We start from the raw sequence: 15086 nt of genomic DNA, 5'->3' as shown, positions 1-15086 counted from the left end.
GGACTAGGGATGGGTGTTGTTAAGGAATTAACGATACTACTACTCTTATAGATACTGCTTATCGATCCGGTACTTTAACGGTGCTCTTATCGGTACGAACCAAGGGATTTCATCCACCAAACATTTTTCTAATCTACGTTTCATAAAATGATAAAATGGTTTTACTTGGTCTTCGATTCAGCTATATTTAGAATAAAAAATGAATGGCGGAAGAGGGCGTGACATTGGCACTCAATCACCAGTGGAGTCCAGTGGGTCCAGTTAACACAACGGTGCTCCAGGCCTCTAGGGGGAGCGCTACATGCAAACAACTTGATCTTCGACCTGAGAGACGAGAGAGAGATAGCAGCGTGCTGCGTGTTTGTTGTGTTTGTTTGGTAACTTTGGTTGGTTTTTGAAGCGGGAAGAAAAGTGGAGTAAAGAGGTGCGTAATGTATTCATTTATAAATTTGGCCTTAATCTTTTACAATATAAAAGCAGCAGAGCAACAGATTTACGCAGCTAGCGTTAGCGTGCTAACGTTAGAGACACTTCTAGCGTTACAATCTTTATCTCCTCTCTGATGGTACGTTTCGTCTCCACATAATGGCAATTTTTTGGAGGAAGGTGGAGAGGGGACAACTGGAAGTGAAGAGGTGAAAAGGAGAGCAGAGAAGGTAACGTTATGTAATAAAAAAGGGAGATGTGCAGACTGCAGAGTGCAAACTTAAGAGAAGCAGACAGGAGATGACAAATCGAGTGCAAAATTGAAAGTGAAATTATGGCATGGGGAAGTAACAAGGAGAACGAGGTAACGTTAGAGAGAGCACAGGGAGATGACGAGGAAAGAGAAGTGTTTAGAAGAGGGACTCTCATGAAATGACAGGAAGCAGAGAAAGATAAATCATAAAAGGGAGCAAGTGGGCAATCTACGATTTTTGTCCCGGAAGTGTTGTCACTCACTGGAAGTGATGTCATCAGTGATGTCACTTGAGCAATTGTGATGTTACTGATGATGGCACAATGTCCTCGATGTCACTCGAGCACTCAATGTGATCAGTGATGGTCACATCACCTATGCTGACATCAGTGATGCGAGGTTGAGCAATTGTGCGCTGAGTGATGTCACTCGAGCACTCCATGATGTGATCAGTGATGGTCACTCGAGCAATTGTGATGTCATCAGTGAGTGATGCTATCAGTGATGCAAAGTTGGGCAATTGTGCGGTGCGTATGCCAATAGAGCAGGCGAGGCCACGCAGCGGGCGAGCTGCTGGCGGGCGAGGCCACGCGGTGGCCGCTAAGCTGAGATGCCTAGTTAAGACAAATTAGGAAGGTGATGATGAGAGGTGAAGAGGGATAGAGAGGGGTGACAGAGTAAAACAAACATAAAAACATGCATATCCAGAAGAGCAGCAGAAACACACACACTCACTATCTATGTAATGTTTTGATTGAGTTGACCAAATGGATTCACATTTCACAATGTCTGTCTTTCCAGGCTGCCTATCCTCGATCCTGTCCAGGTTGCAGGCTGCCATGTTTTGTATTTTCTGTGGTCATGATCTGGGACTCAATGTTCAAGCCTTCTGTGGCTCATGTGGCAACAATGTACAGTCTTTGACAGCTGAAAACAACAGTAAGTAAGTCTGAGTGTATTTGTGTTTGTTTGAAGAGTATAAAGGTTCAACACACACAGGGTTACCCTGTGTAACCCCCAAAAAACCATGGCCGACCCCTCCCACCCAGGCTATAAACTCTTTGAGGCACTCCCACTTGGCAGAAGACTGAGTTCTTGCAGAACCAGAACCTCTCATCACAAGGACAGCTTCTTCCCAACTACCCCTTCCCGCCCCCATCATGCCATTTTAAAATGTGATTGTTTTTCTGTGTTGCTTTGTCTTCTACTTTTCATCTGAATGCTGCACTGCATACTTGCACTAAGTCGAAATTCCTCGTTTGTTATCTGATTACTTTCTGTAGCTATAAAGTGAATCTTGAATTTAGGATTTAAAGAATTGCTCATACAGATTGCGATTAATCGATTATCAAAATAGTTGGCGATGAATAGTTGACAACTAATTGATTAATCGTTGCAGATCAGAGGGGCTGCAGGTGTACAGATGTGTATAGACGGCAACTGTCCCAACTGTCCAGCACCATGGGAGGCATGCACGACTTGAGGAAACAGGTGAGTGTATGTGTTCTTCAGGGAACCCTCAGATGTCACCCTGGTGGTTCACTAAGTGTGTGTATATGTTCTTCAGGGAACCCTCAGATGTCACCCTGGTGGTTCACTAGTATTGTGTGTATATGTTCTTCAGGGAACCCTCTGTGATGTCACCCTGGTGGTTCACTAAGTGTGTGTATATGTTCTTCAGGGAACCCTCTGTGATGTCACCCTGGTGGTTCACTAAGTGTGTGTATGTGTTCTTCAGGGAACCCTCTGTGATGTCACCCTGGTGGTTCACTAAGTGTGTGTATATGTTCTTCAGGGAACCCTCTGTGATGTCACCCTGGTGGTTCAGGGAAAACACTTCCCTGCCCACAGAGTGGTGCTGGCTGCTGCCAGCCACTTCTTCCGCCTCATGTTCACCAGTAAGTATCTAAGCATGGATACACACATGCTATGCGATCATGAATAGACAAATTAAGATTTTGAGTAAAAGTCTCGGCTGCTAGAGAGAATGTGATACCAAGAGATTGTAATTGTAATCATTGTAATTGCCCTTCCAGAGACAAAGAAGTAAAGGGCCAAAGCTTAGAGTGGATAATAGAATGAGCTTTTATCATAATAAATTATATCCAAATCAGTACAATTTTACTACTGAAACCTGCAGCAGAAGTAAAAAAACACTCCCAATTATTAGTTTCAATTATTTGAGGAACTAATTATTTTACTGCTCTTAATTAAATTTATTTTAATCTCCTCTGCCTCTCCATCTCTCTGTCTCTCTCGTGACTTTGTGTGTGAGTGAATTTATGACATCACTGATGATGTCATCAGTGGGATTTATGACATCACTGATGATGTCATCAGTATGATTTATGACATCACTAATACATCATCAGTGATGTCATCAGTGACATCATCACTGAACTATAGCCGTGTTATGACATCACTGATGTGGGACAGAGAAACAGAGCCCTAGCTCCCATTACTGATGATGATATAGATAGATAGAGCAGTCAAGAAGACTGATATTAAACATAGGCTGCCACCATATTGTCTTCCTCTGTCTTCCCTTCCTCTCTTATTCCAGCCAGTATGATGGAGTCCATGTCCCATGAGGTGGAGCTGAGGAGTGCTGAGCCTGAGATCATTGAGCTCCTGGTTGAGTTCATCTACACAGCCCGGTAAGAGACAGCTAAACCTGCACCATCTACAGCAGTGGTTTGATGGTTTTGATGATAGAGAGGGCCACAAAAAATGCCTTGCTACCAGAGGGCCACATTGTGACTGTGCACTTCCACCAGTAGCCTACTGTAACCCTATCACTCCCAATTACAGCTACTAATTTGATGAAGAGGACAAAATAAATACTGGTATCAAAGTTTATTATACCAAGTCAACATGTATATTTTTCATATTCAAAAAATATATTATACATATTATTTAATTATAATGCTTCCATTCATTTAATGGGTTCCATTCATTTAACTTAGAAGGGGGGCGGGTCACATTCCTGAGTGATATATCAATATTTCAGTGCAATTGGGTCTAAAAAAATCATTCAATAATGGTCCAAAAGTGAACACAGTCTTCCATTTTAGCTTTCACTAGAGCACAGGACATATCAAGGAAAAACAGTGGTAAAGTGTGTGTGTGTGTGTGTGTCTCAGAATCTCAGTCAACAGCAGTAATGTGCAGTCTCTGCTGGATGCAGCCAACCAGTACCAGATTGAGCCGGTGAAGGAGATGTGTGTGGAGTTCCTCAAAGGACAGATTGATGCTACAAACTGCCTGGGTGAGAAACCGCCTCATTTCATTAATAACCAGCAAGCTGAGAAAAGGGACGATGATTGTTCGGATGGCGAGCGGGCGACTTAGAAGGCCCAAGCTGAGGCAGGCTTCAAGTTTACCACATAATGTTTATTGTAGAAGAACTGGGCGTTTTTCACTTGAGGTGCAACAACAAAAATACACAATGGAAAAATAGTCAAAGGTGTTGAAAGCCAAGACAAAATAACTTGAGGATGACAGCAGATCTGAACTGGAACCTAAGCCTAGGCTACACCCATGCACATTTGGGACCTAGCTAACAGGCTAGCAGCCCTGTCTCTTTTTTGGATGAAAGCAGAGTGAATAGACCCTTCTCACGGGGGCCATTTTGTGTCGAAAAGGCAGGGTAAACACAGGTGCAAGCAAAACACTAATGAGGGTTTCAAACTTCCATGATTGGAATTTGGAAACCCTCATTAGTGTTTTGCTTGCACCTGTGTTTATTCGGCCTTTTCGACACAAAATGGCCCCCGTGAAAAGGGTCTATAGGCACACAAGGGTCCTTGTCTCTAAGCCCCTCCTACAAACACAGCACAGCACAATCAGTGTCAATTAACTGAACAGATCAAGGGTTATATTCAACACTACACAATCATTTGGTACAGCATTGGCATCACTGAATAACTGGATCACCAATCTCATATATTGCAATGTCCCGATCATCCTAAAACACTCAAAATGAAGATTTATACATTGTACATTGTATTTTACTCAACCACACTTGACACGTTCCACTACCCCTCCCTCCAAATGAGACGTTCCACTACCCCGCTCTCCAAATGAGGGTGGACTCCTCCGCCTCTGTTTCACACACCAGGCCTGAATGAGGAATTGCCCAGTGCAGTGTTAATTAGCCCCAATGCAGGTAGGCCTCCCAGCATACGATACATCGGCAATATGACCCCGCCTCCTTTTAGGGGGAAAACACACGCCACTCGCCGTTGACTTAAATGTAAAATAGCAGTACCAAAAAAACAAACAGAAAAATGACAGAATTAATTTCCTTTATTAATGACCTCATGAATAATCAAGATTAATTCTGTTATTTTTCTATATATATTTCTTCTACTGCTATTTTACATTGAAGTCAATCGGCAAGTGGCTCGTGTTTTCGACCAATGGTCAGCTGTTATTATTTAGGTTAACTCATTGAGTGCCAGCCACTTTTGGAGAACGGACGCTCCCAGTGCCAGAGTTTCAGAGCGTTTTCAGTGATTTCTCGAGGCCCACAGAATATTGTGTGATATTACTATGTAAACACCGAACATGCACAAAGAACGAGGAGACTCTATTGTATCATCAGCAAAAAAATAATTATTGATACCATTTTCCGTTCTTTAGTTATCAGCCGGAGAAGATAGGTTGTTTTGAGCAAAAAGAGACGTTTCAAATTAGAAGCTGAGATATTCAGCCTTTTGTGAAATGAAGCATTTCAAGCACATTCACTGACTCTGAAGCTAATATTTTCTGATGTGACACCTCAAAAATAATTTCCTTCAATAAAACAGTGAAAACAAAGGAATTTTGTTTGGCCAAATAATATTTTTTAGCTGCAACCAGCAGCGCTGGCCCCTGCGTGCGCAGACCCTACACCTTCTTGCTGGTCTTGATTTACTGCTGGTGGGCATCAGATATTCTAGCTTGTTTGCCTGTCTCAGTCCATCGAGCCTGCTGTCTGGGTCTGTGTTTACTGTCAATGGTTGTATGCTGCCCTGCGTGCCCCACCCCCCTCCTCCTCCTCCGTGGGAGTGTCTCTGGTAGCTCTGCTGCGTTTGCTCTGCGTTTGCTCTGCACTGAAAAGTGCGCTGCACCCCGCTTTTTCACAGCGTGTCGCCGGCTCCCAGCTGAGAATAATGTAACTTTTCAGAAAGACGCTGGTGTCGGCAACTAAATCATATGGAGGGGCTATCGCAGCGGAGACGGAGGGGCTCAATTGTGGCAGCAGATTGACTGCTGTTCACAGGCACAGCTAACGTTATGCTTCATGCATATCGATGCATACCGATGCCGTTTCCGTTTCCATAACGACTTCTTCTCTGTTTTTTACTCAACTTTCTCTAATCTGGAGAGCACTGTCGCCACCTAATGGGTCGGTAAAATAGGTTATACACATTCAACATGCCCCAAAATTTTACAGGAGATGGATCTGGCTTTGATACACGTCCCACCGTCAAAAAACGCAATTGACGACAATCGTCATCATTGGCACTCTTCGTTAGTAATCGAATTGACGACGATTGGCGTCATTGGCACTCAATGAGTTAAGTACCAAAGGCTTTTGTAGTTGTTCATTAAGTTAACATTTGGAGGCTGTGGCAGGGCCTGGTATGTAAATTCAAGTGCATTTGGAGTGATCTAAATATCAAAAGTCATTTTCCAACATATATTTCTCTGCTTGTCACAGTGTTTGTGCCACTGACCCTGTCTCGTCCTGCTGCAGGTATCTCGGCCCTGGCAGAGCGCATGGACTGTCCAGAGCTGAAGATAGCAGCAGAAGACTTTGTCCAGCTGCACTTCACTGAAGTCTATAAACTGGACGAGTTCTTACAACTGGACGTTACACAGCTCGCACATCTACTGCACCAGGACAGACTCACTGTCCGTGCAGAGGCCCAGGTAGACAACGCACGCAGATGGGCCTCATTTAGAAGAATGCTCTTTGACTTTATGCTTGATTCCTTTTGTGCAATAATTTTACACAATATAATAAAGAACAAAATTATGCCATTCATAGAATTTAGCATAAGCTGTTGTCGGTCTATTGCAGACAATTGGGTAAAAAAACATGATAATAATATAAGATTTTATTTAAATCACAATGGAAGAGATTGCCTTTGCTTATTCTTATTATTTTTTAGCCTTTATCTAGTTGAGAGAAAGGAGAATGACTGACCCAACAGGACACCCTGGGTGGTAGTCGTGACTACAAAGAATAAACCTGGTAACATGTGTATGTATACTGGTTATGGTTGGTGTGTGTTTAGATCTACGACGCAGCAGTGCGCTGGCTGAAGTACGACATGTCTAACAGAGAGCCCTACATGGTGGAGGTGTTGGGGTGCGTCCGCTTCCCCCTGGTCTCCAAAACCTTCCTGTCCAAGACGGTGCAGGCCGAGCCCCTCATCCAGGACAACAACCAGTGCCTCAAGATGGTCATGAGTGAGTGGAGACACACTCAGATAGCCAAACCAATTTATAGTTAAAGGTTCAAAATGCATTGTTGAAGTTGGAGACCTGCCAACCTGCACACGTTTTTCATAGCAGGCACGCATTTTGGAATTAAAGTACGCTGGGTTCCCCCCCCCCCCCCTTTTTTTTTTTAAGTATGCTGGTACAATTTGTTAAAGTAGTTCAAACTATGCAAAAAGGTGTTGACGCCTGTGAATTCAATTGCGTGTGTGCAGTATCTGAGCATATCGTGTGTTGCGATGAATATATTTCTCGTGTGGTCAGACCCTCCGTGGCTACTGCGAGACTAGCGATAACCTGACCAATCCAACCGACGAAAGCAACGCGTCTAGCCAATCAGAGGCAGAGTAGGGCGGGTGTTAGTGTGCGAGTGAGCTACTTCCAGTCTGCTGAACCCCACTTCTGCTGCAGCTTTCTAAGATCAAGTTGGTAAAATCACATACATTTTAGGTACAGTATATTCTCATAGATTCTTGAGTAGGATTTTCAAATTTCCCACTTTATTCTTAACTCATCATAATTCAAAGTTTTAATAATAATAATAATAATAATAATAAATAATCATGTGCTTTTGTCCCAGGTGGGATGCGCTACCACCTGCTGTCCCTGGAGGACCGGGAGGGCCTGGAAGAGTGCAGCCGACCGCGACGCAAGAAACACGACTACCGCATCGCTCTGTTTGGATGCTCCCAGACCGACTCCTGCCGCTACTTCAACCCCAAGGTGCTCAGAGCACGCAAACATGCACAGACATACACATTTTATATGCAACATTTTCACCCAACAATGCTGAATTATACATAAATGTACAACAAAGTATAGGAATGGAATGTAGTCTAGTTTTGTCCAGTAAAATGTCACAAGCTGATATTTGCCAGTAGCTACTCAAGTTACAGTATTTAGCTCACGAGTTTGTCCGTTCCCACGCGCTCCACCAGGACTCCAGCTGGACAGACATCCGCTGCCTGCTGGAGCAGCGGTGGGGTGCCACAGCCGTCTCCTGCGACAATGTGGTCTACATCCTGGGCGGGGATACCTGCATCACCAAGCGCATGCTCATGGACTGCTACGACGTCCTGAAGGACAGCTGGTACCCCAAGCTGGGTCCGCCCACGCCACGCGACCAGCTGGCCGCCTGCGCCGCCCAGGGCAAGATCTACACCTCCGGAGGGTCGGACGAGGGTGAGTGGCGTTCAGGAGCTGGGGTTGAGGGGGGGGTATTGTGTATCTAGTGAGTCGATTGGGCTTAGTGAAGTGCTCATGCCAGGATGAATGGATAGATTAAGAGTTTCAAGTTTGTTAAAAACAGGGTTCTTGTGCAGGTTTGGAGAAGTGTAGATTTTTTTTTTAATAATTTTCAAGTCTTGAAAAGTTTGGTAACTGCATAAAACTGAGGAACAACGGAGTGCCCAACAACTACCCAGCATACTGTATAATATCAACCAAAATCTTCAGATGCAGTGAGGAAATTAAAATCTGGATGTACCTTGTGTAATATTTAGTTTGCCCGTTTACTCCATTTTATATGGCAAAGTGCATCCGTGCCTGAAAACGTTTAATGGTGGCATTACATGTGGGTGTGTGTCGACTCTGCAGAACTCTCACCGCTGGACCTGTTTGAATGCTACGACACGCGGACAGAGTCATGGCAGGTGAAGAGCAGCATGCTGATGGCCCGGTACAGGCACGGCTCGGTGGAGGCCAACGGACTCATCTACGTCTGTGGAGGAGCGGTGGGCTACGATGGCAGGGTCCTCAACAACTGTGAGGTGTACGACCCCAACACAGAACAGTGAGTCACAGGAGCATGCTGCACAAACTCACAGACACACCCCAAACGATGCCTGCGTGCTAGTACACTCATGGACAGACAGTTAGGCCCTTTGCCATTGGCTCGTATACAGTCGTGTGTATGGATTTAACACTGAAGGGTGAATGTTATCAAAACGGTCACAACAGGGAATCAAAGACCAATTTGAGCTATTTACACTGTTTGCAGTCTAGATTAACATACCACTCAGTGTTGCCCCTATAATTCTTGTCAGGCCTGGAGGGACTTCAAAACCTAAACCGACTGCAAGGGGGACCCTCGCTGGCGACCGAAGTTTTGGCTGTTTGGAGCCAGATTTGGATAATATTAACATTAAAATTAGACTGGGATGTCATTATTCATTTATATTAGTCATTTATGTTATTAGTAAAAAAAAAAAAAAAAAAAAAAGGGCTTGGCGGGGGCTTCTTTGGCCTGGCCTGTACAATTGTAGGGGAAACATTGCCACTGTTGACAGGTACAAAACCTTTCAAGAACTAAGAAAACAGCTCTGTTTTTGCTTGACAACCATGCATTTTTCACCTTATCCAATGGGTTTTGAAGGGCTTTAATGAGACCAAGGGTTGTAGAATTTTCCCAATAATTCAATCAAACCCATTCAGTTCGTTTTAAATCAAATCACCAAAATTGAAGTGATGAGGTTTTCACCTGACGACAACATGCACACACAACAGTGGTGGGTCACCGCCTCTTCTTGTTGCACTGGTTCATTTCAGTCAGGAGAGTGTAGTGTAGTGAATAGAAATCCCCCCACAGGGAATCCCTCCACGGGGAATCCCTCTGGAGCCATGACATTGGTGGTGGCAGGGGAGGAGGCGGGGCAAAACGACTGGTACACGGGAATGATGATAACTGCAGAGTGACAACATACATGCATTGGTGTAGCGAAACCACATAGTAAGAGACATGAACTTGAAATATTCTCAACCGCTTCGATTGGTTCAGTGGCAAAGCGCGGGGAGGAGATGGCTTGCACAGATTGGCTATTGATAGCGTGGGACAGTGAGTGTGGATAACTGTGATTGGATAGAGAGCGGTATGGGTGTGAGCCAAGTAGTCTACCTGATTGAAATTGTGCCAAGACTTCACTTAACTGGGATGCATTTGTTCTCTGTTAAGGTCTTTTCAGACCAAAAGCGAATAATCCCCCATGTGAATAACTCCTCACATGGCAAAAAAAAAATCTCTATGAGCCTATCCACACCAAATCAGAAACTCCCATATTTCGCGGTGCAGATTTATATCTATATATAAAAAAAATGATTTGGTGTGGAGGATAGTCCCATAGAGATAAATGGGTTCTGGGTTTTTTATTGCCCCTGCGATTTATTCACACAGATTATTCACTTTTGGTCTGAAAAGACCTTTGCACTCCAGTTTTAACTTTGTCCATCTCTGCCTTTTCCCTGTGTGTCTCTCTGTCACCCTCCTTCCCTCCTCAGATGGAGGGAGGTGTGTAGCATGAAGTATGCCAGGAAGAACCACGGGCTGGTGGTGGTCAACAATAGGATCTATGCTGTTGGAGGGCACGGATTCACTACCTACCTACAGCGTAGATCCTACCAGGCAGCGCTGGGTAATAATAGTACTATTACTGTATGAATAATGAATGAATGAATGAATAATTATTTTATTTGCGTGTCATGCCACATTGTGGCCCATCCCACATGGGATTATATGACACAGTTACACAAAATATATACTTTTTCTTTTTCTTATTTTATCTATACATTTCATTCCTCCTCATCAACCAAGCCTTTTCTAAGAAAGTGGCAAATGCAAAAGTTTCATATTGGAAGAGCCGTATGAATTTTTCAGAGTCTTCCAACCACACAAATTCATTTTCTTTGTCTACCTTATTAAAAAAACTCTGCCTGATAGTATTATAGAAGGGACAATAGAATACAAAGTGTGTTTCGTTTTCAACTTCCTTAAGTTCACACAGACTGCACAGTCTATCCTCCTCAGCAGTGCCCACAAATCGGCCTGTCTCAATATGAAGGCCAAGTATGCCAGCTCTGATTTGAGCACATAGAGAGCGCTTTTTCTTAGACAGATTATACAAAACATAATTCTCTGTGCCGTACACATGCTTTATTTCACAGAAGGTGCGAAGTTTTGGTTTGTAACATATATCTGATGCCCATTTATCCTTTACTTTCTGAAAAATAATGTCTTTCACTACACTAATAACTATGAGTTGCTTTCTGTGAAAAACATCTTCCAACCCAGCTCTTAGAAGGACATCATGCATGTCCCTAGCCCATGCTCCGTTTACCATCATATCCCACTCAAAGACCTTTCTAGAGATTCTGTTGGTATTCAGACCCAGTATCCTATTCCAAAGTCACATCATACATACTCCAACGTACCTCATTAAGGCTGAATTATGCTCACCCTGCCGTGAAGGGCGCGGGGGTGGAGCGAGGGGCGGGCGCGTCAAATTGCGTAAATTTGTTGGGCGTGGTTATTCACTAGCTCCAGCGGCCGCTCGCGTTGTGCCTGACTTTTTTTCTAACAGCGCGAGCTTCTCTCCAAACATGGCCGCATTTAAACCATTGAGCCCTGAACACTGAGCTGTGTTTTCGCCACATTTCTTGACCCATGTGGTAGGCTATAAACTTAGATTTGCAACTGTTCGTTTTTAGTCATTTCACCAAGTAAATGTGTTGTGTTGAGAGCATTATTGAGAGATTAAAAGCAGCACAGAGTAGTAGGCTATCAGGGCTGAGTAGTAAAAACGGCTTTCAGTGAAAACAAGTTTGGTGAGTCCTTCATGTGCTGATGTGCGGTCGTTTGAGAGTGAAAGCGCACTCAGTACTGCACAGCGTTTCATTGCGACTTTTCACGGGCTGTTTTCACCATTGTACAATGCACACAATACATGCTGATCACTTTCTGAGTATAATGGCATCTGCCCCAGCGCGAGGTCTGCACGGTGACTCACGGAGACTCGTGGGGCCCCACCCCCACGGAGCTTTGCTCGAGCATAAGAGCACCTTTAGGCTCCCACCCCATATCACCCGTGACAGCCAGGATTGGTACAAACTTATGTACGCCCAAAAAGTATCGTATGGCTCTGTTGTGAACAGCCTCACTTTTGGGGTACTGTTTAAATCCCCACACCCCTGCTACATAGTCCAACACTGGGCAAACACAGGCTTGATATAGTTTGGAGTAGGTAGAGAAACCAATATCCTTCAGAGCCTTTGTTTTCCCTATAACACCCCCAAGCGCTCTGTTTGCTGATTCAGCCAACAAGGTAGTGCCTTTTAGGAAATTCATGTGTTCGTCAAGAACAAGTCCAAGATATTTATAATTCTTTGTATAATTCAACACCTTATCCCCAAATTGAAATGGAAAAACACTTGTACGCCTGGTTGGGTTTTTAAAATGCATAATTTCAGTTTTCTTTTCATTTATGGACATTCTCCATTTCCTACACCATTTATCTGCACATATCAACATCTTTTGTAGATCGACTTCTGTTTCTGCCATCATAATGATGTCATCAGCATAAAGAAGAATGCTAATCTCTTCCTCTCCGTACTTGACCCCACACTCCAGCTGTTTGATTTAATTGGCTAAATCATTAATGTACACAGCGAACAGCGTGGGGGACAGAGCGTCCCCCTGTTTGACCCCTGATGGCGTAGGGAACCAGTTGGTTAGGGTGTCATTTAACTTTACACAGGCTTGGGGTGCGCTATAGAGAGAATAGACTGCCTGATAGAACCTTCCATTTACACCCGTTTGAATTAATCTATAGGCAAGGAGGTCTCTGTTGATCAAATCAAAGGCTTTCCGAAAATCAATATAATCAATATAACTAACTACTGTAAGAAGAGGAAATTATGCTATTCAACATAGTAGCCAGTACTAGCCACTGTAGTCATAATACTGTGTCTTAATATGCAGCTGTGCTTTTATTTAGGAAACTGACTGTGCTGTGTGTGTGTGTGTGTGTGTGTGTGTGTGTGTGTGTGTGTGTGTGTGTGTGTGTGTGTGTGTGTGTGTGTGTGTGTGTCTGTCTGTCTGTCTGTCTGTCTGTCTGTCTGTCTGTGTAGAGGAACTGGACTCGGTGGAGTACTACGACATCCGCATTAACGAGTGGCACAGTGTGGCGCCGATGCCGTGGCGAGGCGTAACTGTGAAGTGCGCCGCGGTCGGCGACATCATACACGTAGTGGCAGGCGGAGCCCGGAGAGGCCAAGAAGAGGTGGAGCTTAGACATGTTCTCGAGTACCACACCGATACTGACAGGTTGGTGGGGGTTTTTTTTGTCGTCTGTATGCGGGGTGGTGTAGTGAGTTATTTTAACACTGAAAGTTTGACAGTGTGTTAATCTTCTAATCTCGTATGGCTCTTTTATTCCTATTTGACACCGTGTCCAGGTGGGTGACGACCAACGTGCCAGCGTTCCCCCTAACCCCCTGTATGATCTGTGTGGTCGATACGTCTGAACTCGACGAGGACCTCACTCAGACACACACTGCACCCGTTACTCCTTCATCTGCCTCGTCCTCATCCTCCTCATAGATGTGGGAGATTGTTTATGTTTATTAAGGTTCCCCATTAGTCTACCGTAATGGAGACTATTCTCCCTGCGGTCTTCCTGGGTTGTGTGTAGAATTTCACATGCATATTTCCTGTCATTGTGCCTTATGTTACTGTCGAGGCAATAAAAAGTGAATTACAAAAAGGTTTTGTATGCACATCAATTTCACTTGCTGTAAATAAGACATGATCCATAATATCACAAGACTATATAGTTTTAGTGTCAAAGATAACTGTAGCACTCGGGGGTAAAAGCAGAGGGGAGCACCTGTGGCGCGAGGTGTCGTGGACCCATCATCGAAACACCAAGGAAGGAGGGTACCCTACCGACCTGATGACCCCAATGAAGTGGCTACCCCCTCCTGCTGACTTATCTCCACTCAAGCCGGGTAAAACTTTTGCACCGAAAGAAGGTGTTTTTGTCTTGGGAAACCATGAAATTGCTTACAAATTGCATGATTCTTAGTCATTATGATTATGCAAGTACATACTGGTACAGTGGTGTTACTGCAAAAAGTAAACATGCTACAAACTAGCCAGAACAAGACAATTAGACTGGTCTTGAATTTGCAGCCTAGTGGAACCCATATTGAGCCTTTGCATTTTAAAATAATGGGATGGCTTCCTGTGGAGCAGAGGGTCTCTTTCCTGAAACTGGGACATATGTACAGAATGATAAACTGAACTGCTCCCAGTTATCTATGCTCTGGCATTGTCCTTCGCGACCAGGTCCACGGACGGCAGCTACGGTCTGGACCACTCTGTTTATGAGCCCAAAAAAGGCTCCCAGGACAATTCAAAGCTCTCCCTCCCACTGTTACAGGCTTCAGGAGGGATGTGAAGCGTCATTTGCAAGGAATTGTGTCCTTGGGGGCTTTGCGTCTTTCCTGAAGAACAGGTACCGTACTTTGTCTCTTTGTGCATCTGACTCTTCATATGTACTTTTTATACTGTACAGCTATCTTAAATGTTCTTTGTATCCTTCTTGGGACCACAGTGGAAATCAGTTGAACAACTGTTTTTTATCCTTGTACTACTTTTTTTTTTTTTTACATACTTTGTGTAATATTCTTGTACTAAATAAAAATCAATCAAGACAGGGAACTGCCAATTATCACAAGGGATTGTAATATCAAGTCCTATGAGCTCAACACTACTACCTTATTTTCAAGCATTGTATCAAAGAGCATAATGCTGTCATTGACAGCAGAAATATCATTTATATAGGAACTATTTTCTATTTTCGACTGAACTACACTTGCTAGTTAGCTGCTGCTAGTTTCATGTAGGAACTAGCTAGCGGGTGTAGTTCCTACATGAAACTGCTCACAACAAGGCCTGTGGATTATCTTGAGTAACTGGGTCATGATTTCTGCTTGTGGTGCTTTGAGCACCACAAGCAGAGTGCCATCCAGTTACATTGTATTGGAGAGACATCTCTACAGCCAATATCTCCAAAACCCAGCAACTCACACCAAAACAATCTAGATGGATAAATAGCACTACAGGTGAGAGGAAAAATATGTA

General features: G+C 44.0%; 1 protein-coding gene across 2 annotated transcripts; it reads left to right on the top strand.

The window, feature by feature from the left end:
* Window positions 1-326: 326 nt before the first annotated feature.
* LOC310785470 (kelch-like protein 7) lies at window positions 327-14338 on the top strand. Of its 2 annotated transcripts, none has more exons than XM_083646554.1 (14): window positions 327-424; window positions 1481-1618; window positions 2079-2170; window positions 2475-2577; window positions 3243-3336; window positions 3823-3947; window positions 6423-6598; window positions 6967-7141; window positions 7752-7894; window positions 8110-8353; window positions 8768-8963; window positions 10445-10578; window positions 13070-13265; window positions 13397-14338. In XM_083646554.1, the coding sequence occupies exons 2-14, from the start codon at window positions 1519-1521 to the stop codon at window positions 13539-13541; spliced, it is 1923 nt and encodes a 640-aa protein (XP_083502680.1). In that variant the 5' UTR covers window positions 327-424; window positions 1481-1518; the 3' UTR covers window positions 13542-14338. The 2 variants fall into 2 exon arrangements, with proteins under 2 accessions (XP_083502680.1, XP_083502681.1); XM_083646555.1 differs by lacking the exon at window positions 327-424 and adding an exon at window positions 603-656.
* The last annotated feature ends 748 nt before the right edge of the window (window positions 14339-15086 follow it).

The sequence above is a fragment of the Poromitra crassiceps genome, assembly GCF_964638095.1.
Source record: "Poromitra crassiceps genome assembly, chromosome: 11".
Taxonomy (NCBI): Eukaryota; Metazoa; Chordata; class Actinopteri; order Beryciformes; family Melamphaidae; genus Poromitra; species Poromitra crassiceps.
This window is presented reverse-complemented; position numbering and strand designations above follow the sequence as displayed.